Here is a 13,136-nt window from a genome sequence, read left to right as displayed (position 1 = left end):
ATCAAATCGACAAGCTGGAGGCAAATCACGTTACCATAGTTTTGATACCAGGAAGGTTCGAGAATGCTTCTAATAAACTACGTCAGTCGTACATTGACCGTCGAAGAGCAGACATTGAAATAACCAGACTCTGAGCAGAAGTAAAGTTTGCTAAAGTAAGGCAAAGGTTTGCAGCACAGTGGGACTTTTCTAACAAATGAAAAATTATCAGAATGTTCGATTTTAAACAAACCGCCTGGCGTAGCGATGCTAAAAATGAGCGAGATGAGTAAATTATAAAACATTTGTGAAATCGTCTAACTAAATAGTGCAACAAAATTAATAAGAAAATAATTTGGAGCCCGAAATCTTGTTTATCCGATTTGGAATTTGTAGCTAAGTATTTTACGAAGCCAGCAATTTGCGCGCCATTGTAAACAGTACTAATAATTCGTCAGCAGATTTTATTTTTGAGGACTGAATAGTGATATTATATGCGAGTTGCCTGTTAACATCAGATTCATTTATTGACGAATCACAGGAAGGAAGATGGTCACACCGCCTCTTAGTTTGTTCACCTTTCCGTGATTGACTGGTCTATCAATTTGAATGTCTATGGTGTAGCTTCTAGAATGGGTGATAATGTTGGCGACACTTTGTGCAGGCGGTTAATAATAGTTCAATACACCTTGTTTCTATTATGTATGCATTGGTCAGTTTCAAGAAGACACAACACTTATAATGCAAACTTTCTGATTTCTTTCTTCAAAATGGAAAATGAATTAACTCGTAAATAACATTAAATAAATAAATATTTTTCAGTATACTTTGTATCCTGGCAAGGAACCTTTGGTTCTGAAACATTAGATAAACAAAGTTAATTATTTTCGTTTAAATAAATATTAAACTATCTCTATAAATAAAAAAACAAAAAATAATAAATACTCTGATTTTGGCAAATGATCAAATAAATCTTATTGGATTTAATCCAAAATTAAAAATGGAGTAAGAATATCAGTTATACAATATTTTAATCAAACTAAATATTAGCAAAGTACTGCTTTTTTCTCTCATTTCATTGACAAATAATAAAAAAAAGGTTTCAATTAGAAGCAATGGAAGCATCAAATACTAATGTAATAATAGCCTGCAATCTTCGATAGCCCGGTGGGTAGGATGCTCAGCAAGCGTTGGACGGATCAAGTTCGAATCTCCCAGCTGGTAACGACTTACTCTTTTTCAGAACAATAACTGCCTATACTATAAATCTCAAGTTTCTTAAAAAGGATCACACAAATTTCTAAGATAATATTTAATTATAAATCATTTTAAATGAAAACTTCAAAAATAAAACTGTTTTGACTTGGTAATTAATAATTTGAACTTTTCTGAAAGCTAACAAAGTTGCCGACCTTTATTTATATTTGGTCCTCGGAAGTAATACTTCTGATACAAAAGAATGTCCCTATCACTTATCACTGGTCGTGGTATGATTTTTTTATACAGCGGATGAAATGTGAAATACTTGATGAAAAACGCAATCATTACTAAGATATAATGAGAATGAAACACTAAACGCCTAAATCTAATTGTATTTTCAATACTCGATAAGTAATCAAAATTGTATTCTGTATTTGTTGATGGTTCGTTCATTATTCTTGGCTTCCCTGGAAAGAGAGTTGCCTCGGCTGCGCGACTGGGACGAGGCGTACATGGCCTGCAAGCGGGAGGGCGGAGGGAGGGAGCTGGCGGAGTTCTCACTCATCGTGGTGGAGCCTCCTGAGTCCCTTCCCCCCTTTACCAATGACTCGCGAGAGTTACCTCCCATTGACATGTTCTTCATGATGGAATCCCTCAAAGAAGAGTTATTCCTCATGTCCATTCCTTTCATGAGAGATTCTCTGGAATTGGAAGTAGACGCAGACGACGAGCCGGGCACCGAAGGCGTTGCAGATCTCAATGAAGGCTTACGCAAGGTCCTCGGTGGAGGTTCATCGTTCAATCTTCCGTATTCCCCCAAGCGACGAGGTGTGGGTAGCATCGGTCTGGAGGGAGATCCGCGGTTCGAACCTCCTGATGGAATTTCATGAGTGCTTTTTTTGATTTCAGTATCACTCAGTCGGCCATATTCCCCGAAGCGACGCATGGAAGGTTTCCTGGGCGGACGGGGAAGGCTAGAAGGGGGGAGAGAGCCAGAACGTCTGGCATCACTCTCAGCCGCATCCTGCATTCGTTGCTGCTGGGAACTCAATCCTTGCTTCTCCAACAGCATTATCTCTTCGGGGCGGCCTTGATCGTGAGGAGGTCTGGTGACCAAGTTTCCCAGGAAGCCGGGTTCAAATAGTGCCGCAGTTCCTGATGAGCCGGTCAAGGGCTTGGAGAGCTTCCCCTTCCTCGGGCCGGTGCTGGCTCCGGAGAATGCCGGGAAGCAGCACAGTCCTCGCTGAAACCACAACAACATATGTTTTAGAGTGTATTTTCAGAGATGTTTGAAGTAGATAAATATGGTGTATTTTAATACTGCTGAATACCTAATATTAGTAGGCAAGCCAAAACTACTTACTTGTGTTTGTTAGTTCAATTTCAGGATTCACACGAATCAGCGAATAAATTATGCAAACTCATTTAGTTTGTACACTCAAACGTGTGCAGGAATATTGATCACTTAAAGCCAGAAACACGTTCATGGAGCACTTTCAAAATCATTATGTGTGTGGGACATTTTAGGGAAAACGGGATAGGCGTGGAATCATTAATAAAAATCTGTTTCTTTTTAAAATAAACTATTTAATTAAAAAATATATTAAGCCTTCAATTAGCTCAAAGCAGATCTCCATTATTTGGTTAACATCTTCATTACATAATGTGTTTTAATAAATTAGTGTACATAACATTATTGTATTTGTTTTTATCAAAAATATACTACAAAATATTTAGGCATTAGCTTTGTCATTCCAAAATTCAGGCACTCAAATTCAATCTATGTGTCTTAGGCACTTCAAAGAAAAGGGCACTTGGAGATATTTTAGGTTTTAATATTATTAATAAAGGATATGTGGGGGTTACAAAATTCACTTGTACTGGAAAGTTCAGTACACGGCTAAGTAGCGCAGAGATTCAAAGCACACATAATATTTTCATGGTTTAGTTAACTGAAGCAATTAGTACCTAATCAAAAGTAATTAGTGCCAGATTTTTTATTTCCTTTTCTACTGTTGATTTAATTCATTGTAAGTTTACAACAAAAGAAAAATGTATTCAGAGGGGACACAGGCGGAAAAGGTAATTTTATTATATTTATTTAATGGGTAGGTGAATCATTTAAGAGGGTGTTAAAAACAAATAAATAAAAATACATAACGGTATTCAGGAATTTATGAAATGGTATTTTTTAAAAGTGTTTATTCGTTTTAGCAAAAAAAAATCATTGTTATTTTGCTAAAAAAATAATGCAGGTAGTTTGTATCTACGTATTTGCATCTTTTATAGCACAGGAAAGCATACAAACTAGGACGAAAAAAGCTGAAACACATCACTTAAAATCAAAACACTAAGGACGGGTTGTTTCGGAGAATTTGAACAATTCATCAAACTTCAACGTTCGTTTTTCAGGTTATGTGAAAGTCCTATTCAAGTTTTGTTATTATATCATTATAGGCTAGTTGCTTGACAGAACTGAAATAAAAACAGAACTTGAAAAAATCTTTCACAGGACTTGAAAATGAAGGTTGAAATTTGAACAATTCTTCAAATTTCAAAGTTAAGTTTCAAGTTCTGGAATTATTTCAGTTAAAAATAAATAAATCATCAATATTATGTAATGTATAAAGAGAATGTAATGAAAGGAAAACGAAATGTCGGTTGAAAGGAAATGTTTACAACCCTTTATCACCGATTAAAGCCAACCGGTTTAGAATTTAACCAGAATTAATATCTGTCCCAAAGGAGAAAACAGTTATGTTCAAAATAACCTATATGCATAACCTTCAAGTGGTTTTAACAGATTTTTTTATGTAGCATAATTATTTCTGTTTTGTAGAATGTTGATTATTCAGTTAGTATTGCCTTCATTACGGGAGATTCATCATAAGCTTCTCGATAGAACTCTCGTTGAGAACGACAAAGCATAAACTATAACCTACAGCACTAAACTAAGTGACTAATAAAATAAATTTAATACAAAAATATAAGCTTTGGTAAAGTAGTAAAAAGCATAGTAAGAATAAAATTAGTAACCTAGGTTTCTCAAGTGCAATAAAGAATGACATTATAAAAATAAAACAGATCAAAATATTGAGGTCCACTTAAAACTATAAAATTTGACTTCCAAGTAGTGTTTTAAAAAATTGTACTTACGAGGCTATTTTTCTTAAAAAATATATATTACATATTATGTGAAAGCAAAAAAGGAATGATAATAAGCAACTCAAGTGTACAGTATTTGAGATTGTCCAACTAGCTGATTTGTTCGCTAAGTGTTAAGTGTAATTGACCGACTTTAGGGAGTCTTTCTCGATAATTTAAATATTTGTCTAAGACTATTCAATATTTTTTGGTATACGCTTAAATGATAATACCAAACATATAAATTAATTGTAATTAATAATTATTAACAAACATATTTCACAGTAACCCAAATTGAATGGGTACAAAAAAAAATTATAAATTTCTGTAATTGATTTAATTAAAACTATTGTAAAAAAAACTCTCATGGTGGTTCTAACACCAGATGCATTCTCGTATGCATTCCAATGACCAGACTTATTATTGTCAACATAATGACTTCAGTGATGGAGATTTCCAGGAATTTGGTTTTCGATTCGGCCGCGCTCATTCAAAACATTATACCTCCGAACATTAATCCGGAAACATTTAAACTGATTGCTCTGGTTTAAGGCCACTGAATCCACATATATTTCATCGATAATCCCATATTTGTAGGTTTATAATTGAGCTATTTGTGGGAATTTGGAAATAAATTCGTCTACCTAAATTTAAGCAGCCATCGAGGCCTGGAGTGATGAGACCTAAATAAGGGTAGCTATCGTTTGAGTGGTTATCTACCCAAACGACCGCGGGATATAATAACCGCATTTTATGTCAACTGATATCTGGAAGCAAGTTAAATTCAAAATAGAGGCAACTGATATTCTTCCGATGTGTAAAACTTGGCAATCCCAAATGTCGGTAGACGATTGCAAAGGGCGCTCCCTCCCTGCGCGCTGCCTTTGTAGATACACATCCATTGTGTGGGATGGTAATATGACTCATATAATATATTATATAAGGTATTATAATGTTAAATGAGTTATTTAGTAAATATATTTAATACTATTGTCAAATTTTCAAATCAATGTCAAATGTTTTATTGATGAAATGAGCCATTAGGCAATAGGGTATTTTCAGTTTTGTTTTATTCTCGAAAAAAATTACGATAATGAAGGTATTTTCATGTTGATGAATAAATTTTCTGATTTAAAATATGCCATTTAAGAATTTCCGCCAACACAACGGTTTTATTCGTGATTTTGGCGGTGTTGATGTCCCGCCGGGCGACGTCGGTGACAGCCGTCTTACCAGACATTGGCTTTTTCTACATCATAATGAAGTTGGGGCCAGTTGGAACCGTTTCGGAATGTGCAGTTTTAGATAATTTTTTATATTAATAATTATGATTGAAAATATTAAAATTACACATTTTAGTACAATGATCAGAATCAGAAATTAAACTTTAAATCTTCCACATATTTTTAACAGAATTCATAGTTTGTGTAAATACCACATTCCGTAGTTCATTAGTTGATTCCTCAAATCCTGAAAAATCAGTGCGCAACATAGAGCCATAAATATAATGAACAATTATGGAGGACGCAGAGCTAATTAAAAATGATTTGTTTATACATATTCACATTGTTACTATGTGTAGATATTAGAATAGAGCAGAAATTCTTTAAACTATCCTTACAAGATTTAAAAAAAAATAAAAACAAAACTATTTATGATTAGAAGTGTCCTTAAAGCTAAATCAACTGAGAAATACTACATAGTTTTGTTCTAAAATACGTAATCATATATTTTCTTTTTATAAAGCTTGTGGGACTATGTACATAAATATAGGTATGACTCCTTCAGCTATGATTTGAGATTTTCACGGCCAAAAGTATTATCGTGATTTATTTTTTTACCAACGATTACACATCTGCCATGATGATGGACACACTGTCCAAAAAGATGGCTAAAGAAGGAGAAAGCGTCATTATATTTCGAAAATAAATGACGATATGACTTCTTAACTTTTTTTAGGGGCTTATCATTTTATTTGGAACAATACGTAATCTTTCATTATTCATTAAAAAAATATCACAAAAGTAGAAATATTTTTCCCAATTACAAAAACATTAGTCTAAAAAAACATGCAAGCAGGTTTTTTTAATGGCAAAAATTAATTTGGTTGAACTTTCATGGGAATAATAATTTAGTAGACACTTTGTTAGTAAATCTTTAAATCTAGTGCAAAATGCAAGGAATAAAAACCCTCCAAATTATTTCCTAAAAACATATCTTGAGTACTAATATAATAGCTCTTTATTACCAATAATGTTATGATTTTGGACTAATTTTGATCAATGTTGAGATTCTTCGTGAAGATCTATCGTCAATGTCAATGAAAAGTATGCAAAAAATCACAAAAGTTATGCATTTTATTGGAAGAACTGCAACTTGAGGTTTTTCAGATTTAATCCAAGAAAAATGAGATTATAATGTTCAGTCTCTCATTTCAGTTTCAATGATTCACAAAACTAACATCTATGGCACAATCAACTGGTTTCGCTAGTCATTGACTTGATTGTCAATTATTTAACACGGTCAGTAATTATTAAAGCACAACAATATCTACCAGAGCAGTAGACTGACTAAACCGGTAAATCATTGTATGTATCATAGTCACAAGTCTCTGATTTTGATTTCATCGATGAAGTGCTAACCAATAATGAATTCTATTAGAATGAGGAATCTCTTCTATAAGTCTTTTCTACGAGTAGAACATCTGTTTTCATATTGGTTCCATGATATTTCATTAAAAATTACAATTAAACCCACATTTAAAAAGTGATGTCGAGTCATTAAAAGTGATGAAACAAAAATAGGTTAAATAGTTACCTAAGTAACCTAGTTTTTGTTTCATCACTTTTCATGACTTTATATGACTCTTTGTAGGTGTGTTGAACTGTCATTTTGATAAGATACCCGGTCACCGTTCATATTGTATTTAATGCAATATGTATTTAACCAAAGGTAATGGGGGAACTTGTGATAGTGCATTACGAGGTTGCAGTCATATTATAGAAGCCGGGGGTCTGCGGAGAAACTTATCTAGTGAGTATCAATTTTCATATGAATACACATTCACTCAGCATCAACTGTAAAAGCTATATTTAGTGACCAAATCTGAATAGCCAGGTACTTCCCAACCATTCTCTTTACCTTCCCTAATTATTTTAGCTTTATGACATTTATTAATTGGGGATCTATCTCAAATCACAAAAAAACATGTTATGCTGATTTCCAATATAAATATTAATTACTCGCCTGAAATATCCATACAAATTGAAAATATCTCCAAAGTAAATATAAATGCCAAGAATTGAACCCGCACCTTCCGATGTCCGGTTAGGTGCTCTGGACCACTGAGCTACGTTGGCTTATTTCCAACCCGTCAAATAATTCAATATGTACAAGTACTTCAATCGACACCTGTGTGGGTTCAATTCTCAGCATTTATTTTTACTCAGGAGATATTTTCAATTTGTATGGATATTTCAGGCGAGTAATTAATGCTTACAATAATTTGATATCCTTTGTGCTATGCATAAAAACCTTGTCCTATAAACATTAGTTTAAGAAAGAGTTTTCAATATTTCACCTCAATCAGAGTAATAATGACTAAGGAAAGGTGGGGGGAAACTGAAGTATTTTCTGCAAATCACAAATTGGATAAAAAGCAAAAAATAAGAGCTGCATTTTCACACTCAATTTGAACTCAACCAGAGTGCGCTTAACCTTTTCAACGCAATCTTTCCCACCATTCGGCATGTTTTGACAAAATTTGCATTAGTGAAAGTTCATGGATCACATATGCAACAGTTGCGTGGATCAGGTTAACAAAGCAACAACTGAGGAAACGCAGTCACACATTGGATAAGATACTAACAAGGGGTGTCACAACAAACTGGCAATCACAAATTCGATAAATCACAGCAAATACGAGCTGCATTTTCACACTCAATTTCAGTTCAATTAAAGTGCTGATTAAGGAAAGTTGTCACACACTGGATAAGATATTAATGAGGGGTGTCACAATCACAAGAAGCTGGCAATCAATAAAAGGTCTCCCGTTCCATGGGCATTGAGGAGTTGTTAGTGAGCGCGTCCAGGGCCGTGAGACTGGCGAGGCGCTGGGAGCGTGCGCGAGCGATGTGCGCGGCGAGGTCAGGTGAGGACGCCACCACCTCGCCGCCGTGCAGCCGCAGCACCCCTCCCATGCCACCCACCTTAGACAGGAGCTGGCTGTCCAGCTGGCTATCCAGCTTGGCCAACTGGTCGTCCAGGGTGCGCTTCTTGCCCTCAAAGGACGTCGGGTCTGAAAAACACAGGAGTTAACTCACTAACAAAACTCTATTTCCAGCCGTTAGTTTATGACACTCATAAATTTTTGAAACAATATCAATAATATTCAAACCGAGGCTCGAACTCGGTACCTTCCTTTATCTGGGAGGATGCATCTTCCGTTGTGCTACCGCAACCCATTGTTTATCAATCTCATATTTCTTGAAAAACATTGTCATTATTTTTTCAAACTACATATATAGTAGTTCTGTGAACAGTGTGTAGACTTTGCGTCCAAAATAGACTGATTCTAATTTTCTCTAAATCAAAACCAAAATTTTCTCTGAAATCATAAGATTCGTAAGTAGGTACTTAAATACATCAATTTTATTAATAAACATGACGTTTTCACATTTGAAAGAAGAATCTTTTAAAATAAATTTTGAAAAAAAATGCATTAAAAAGGCCACCATCTTGAAATTGGAACATGACAAACAAATTTACAGACAGATAAAATGCCAAATACGCCAAGTCAAAATTTTTTCCTATGTGGTTTCAATCTTTATTTTTGTTAACGGAAATTCTAACAAATTAACAATAATAACAAAACTTTATTTCCCTATAATTCTCCATAAAATAGTTTTACACAAATATATTACCGAGAAGATTACAATTTTGAGAAACATGTAAGAATAAAATGTCATGGAGACAATTTCACTATTTTGTGACATGCGTTACCTTTCCCGTTTATATATTATTTTAGGCAGCATACATTACCCAAATTTACGCAACAAAAAAAGATTGAATGCCAAATAAAAAAGATTTATCCCCAGTTCTGGCATTACCTTTTTATTTTTGGTGTCTTGTTCTGTTTCATGTTTCGTTTAGATTTATTAGCATCTTCTTTTTCAATGATAAAAACAGAATAAAAAATTTCAGTACGAAATGATTTCAGTTATTTTCGTAAACATTTCAGTGAGGTATAGGTTAAGAATTGCAGAGGACTAACCGGCTGGCGGCTTATTGAGGGAGTTGGAGGTGGACCCGTACTTGGTGACCAGGCTAGCGTGTCCCTGCAGCGCCGGAGAGGGGGACCCACGCACCCCGCTGTGGTACAGGGGCACCGTGTCTTGGCTGCTGAAGGAGGCGGCAGACGACGAGGGCCCGAAACCTTTCAGTAAACCACAAAAATCTACATCCATAGAGAACTTTATAAAGGTAGAAAGGTGACATGATTCAAAGAGATACCAAAGTTCAAATTTACATTACAAATAAAATAGAAAACAAACTTTTAAACAAGTAATGTTAGAGGGGAACATGGCAGATTGACAATGATTTAATCATTTTTAGTGTAATACAGGGTGTCCATGGGTAAAGTGCACTAACTTTGGGAAGTAATTCTATGTGATAGTACAAGTAAAAAAGATAAATGACTTTTTTCGAAATTCCAACTTTTAGTGGTACTTTTCAGGTAAAAACCTAAAATTAGTCTGCTGTGTGGGTCTTGCATTATTATTACATTTCAGCTGAATCTACCGCCCCGCCCCCAAACGCTGTCATTCCGTCAGTCTAAATTGCCGCGCTTTGTGTCAATAACTTTTATTTTTTTCACAAAGGATCTGTTAATTTGATGTATCCCTTGTTTAACTTTAAAGACTTGATTGTTTTAATCCAAATATGTTAATGTAGTGTGTCTTTATCTTAGTGAGCATTTAATGAATTACTTTTAACATTGTGTTTATTTGTGCGTAATTTTAATTACTTTAACAATTTCTGGCTTCACCCACGAAGAATGGGCAGACATTCATTAGATTAACGGGCTACATGATATAAATTACACATGAAATTGGACATTTTGAAAATACATTTAATTAGTCAAAAGCAATGACATTAGAAAGTGATTAATAGTTAAATAATTTTACCGTTCAAAGTGTTACTACATTTTGTTAATTTTAGTACAATTTGGTTTAAAACATGGGAAATAGCAAAAACAGTGCTGTATAAATATATTCACGGACATAAAAATAATATGACAATGTCTTATAGTGGTTCAATCCTTTGACATAATTTTATTATGGAAATTATTAAAAAACATTGCTTGAGATAAATGATTTTTCACGTGGCAGCACTGGAAAATAGGGTTTTGCACTCAACCACTGCAAATTCAGACTAGTAATAACAATAGTTACAAAACAAGATGAGAGCATTACAAGGAATATAAGTCTCGTTGACATAGAAGAGAAATAAGTTAGTGTGATAATGAATATTGTTACCCAGTTCCTCGCGGGAGTTGTTCCTGAGTGAGTGTGTGTGAGAGTGTGTGTGCGTGTTGTAGTGAGAGTCGCTGGCATCACTGGCATAGGAGATGGTCCCCGCCTGGCTCTGGGTGTGCTTCTGCAGGACCTTGATCATGGCATCCTTCTCCGCCACCTTCGATTCCAGCTCCTTCAACCTTCATTCAAGGGAATAACAAAACCATTAGCAAAACTATTTCACCATATGAACTGTGAAACAAGAAAAATGACAGGTGAAGGATGGTCCGACGCTCTGTTTGCAAGCGCCAGTGTAAACTGTGCATCCTTAACTTTTACGAATTTAACCAACAAACAATATTTCATTTACCTATAAAGAGTAAAACCTATGCCAAAAATGGATTATGTATATAGTTAATAGATATTCTCTATAGGGCTAACTGATTCTTCAATTGAAAACGTCACCGGAACAAAGACGTAAGGTGTGTTTTGGTAATTTTACAGGAACCGAGAAAAACTGTTTGCCCCATAATTAAATACAGTAACCACCATAGACATATGAATATTAGTAGACCTGCCCTAAGTGATTAAAAGCGTATTATTCCCCACTCCCCATACCGGTTCCATTGGAGCCGGCTGGGCTCGCGTATGGCTTCCCGTGAATCTTGGGAATGTGACGTCATCATTCTTGTTCGAACTAGCGTCGAGCTATGGTCGAGGCATTTTATGAAATAACACGGCAAAATAGTGGCTTGTGATATGAAAACTTGTAAAAATAGATGTGAAAAAGAGAATAAACCCAATTGTCGTATTACATTCCATATGTAAGCATCATTTTAAGCTTATTCACGTCGTATAATATGAATCAGTTGTAGAAATATATACTATCACATCGAGCCAACATTGGTCGAATGTAGCGATTCTCAAGTGTGCGCATCGTTGTTACTGGGAAGTAAATTATGAACACTTATAAAAGTGTTTTTGTTATTTGTTTTTGGGGTATTATGCCGTGTTGCGCTAACTCCTTCTTTAGCCAACGTTTCGGACAGCATTGCAGTGTCCATCATCAGGGCAGATGTCTTATTTGAGGTTGTGTTAAAATGTGAGCTTAAGTATGAGGTTGTGATACCGTGTTGCCAGCTCCAACCCTCTGAGCTAACATTAACGTATCATTTTTTTATATTTAAAGTGGTTTTCTTCGTTTAGCTCTGGTGTATCCGTCAATTACCGGATACCAAGAACTATTAAGCTTAGCTCCATCGTCTCTATTAATGTTTACGGGATTTTTATGAATTTCAATGGCCTCCGTAATCAGCCGTGCTCTATAAGTTTTCGGTCTCCCCAGGATTTCAGGAACAAATCCAAAGTAATGCCCGGTGTCAATCAAATGCTCGGCAATTGCCGATTTGTCAGGGTGGCCGAGTTTACAAGCTCTGAAGTGTTCCGAAATTCTTTTGGAGATAGTCCGCTCTGTCTGGCCTACATAGACCTTGTCACATCCGGAACAGCTGAGTTTATACACTCCATCTGTTTCCAGAGGAAACTTAGTCTTTGCGGACCTCAGTAAGTCCTGTATCTTAGTTGTTGTTCCGAAGACAGTCTTGATATTTTCCTTTCTCAAAAGCTTGGCAATTTTGTCTGTCACATTGTGCACATAAGGCAGGAAGGCACAGCCTTTCGACTCTTGTTCAACTCTGTCTTCGTTTGGTGCAGATTTGGCTCTTATGATTTGCCTTGTCTGACTTGCTGGGTAGCCGTTACGCTCCAGTGCATCGGTCAGCTTCGTAAGTTCCGCTCCGATTTTATGTTCTTCGCATATTCTGGTCGCTCGGGTCACCAATGTATGGATAAGTCCTCTCTTCTGCGCTGGGTGGTGGTGCGAATCAGCGTGTAAGTACCGATTCGTATGGGTTGGTTTCCTATATACAGTATGCCCTAGGCTACCATCGTGTTTCCGCATCACCTCCACATCTAGAAAGGGCAGGATTTTATCTTCGTTTTCCAGTTCCATTGTGAATTTAATTTTGCTGTGGAGAGAATTAAGATGGTCCAGGAATTCGTTTAGTTTCTCCGTTCCATGAGGCCAAATGGCGAAGACATCGTCGACGTAGCGCCACCATACTTTAGGGACAGCCGAAGCTGTGTCGAGTGCCATTTCTTCAAACTTCTCCATAAAAAAGTTGGCTAGTACTGGCGATAACGGACTGCCCATCGCAACTCCCTCCAATTGCTCAAATAGTTCACCCTGAAATGCAAAGTATCCCGTTTTGAGGCAGTGTTCAAAAAGTTTGCAAATGT

At 35.8% G+C, this 13,136-nt stretch overlaps 1 protein-coding gene across 4 annotated transcripts in view; it reads right to left on the bottom strand.

Moving 5' to 3' along the window:
• Positions 1-457: 457 nt before the first annotated feature.
• Positions 458-13,136, bottom strand: part of LOC149423174 (uncharacterized) — a 35,569-nt gene continuing 22,890 nt past the window's right edge. For 2 of the 4 annotated variants that reach the window (XM_089632530.1, XM_089632531.1), the window contains exons 14-17: positions 10,860-11,038; positions 9,596-9,778; positions 8,532-8,620; positions 458-2,422 (exon numbers count right to left, since the gene is read on the bottom strand). In XM_089632530.1, coding sequence (XP_089488656.1) covers positions 1,595-2,422; positions 8,532-8,620; positions 9,596-9,778; positions 10,860-11,038 — 1,279 coding nt within the window. In that variant the 3' untranslated portion in view covers positions 458-1,594. The remainder of the gene's footprint in view (positions 2,423-8,531; positions 8,621-9,595; positions 9,779-10,859; positions 11,039-13,136) is intronic. The other 2 variants (XM_089632532.1, XM_089632533.1) reach the window with 1 other exon arrangement.

This window comes from Hesperophylax consimilis, chromosome 6 (assembly GCF_061612785.1).
Source record: "Hesperophylax consimilis isolate HC1 chromosome 6, BYU_Hcon_1.0, whole genome shotgun sequence".
Classification (NCBI taxonomy): domain Eukaryota; kingdom Metazoa; phylum Arthropoda; class Insecta; order Trichoptera; family Limnephilidae; genus Hesperophylax; species Hesperophylax consimilis.
The sequence above is the reverse complement of the archived record's forward strand: the minus strand, read 5'-3'. Positions and strand labels throughout refer to the sequence as shown.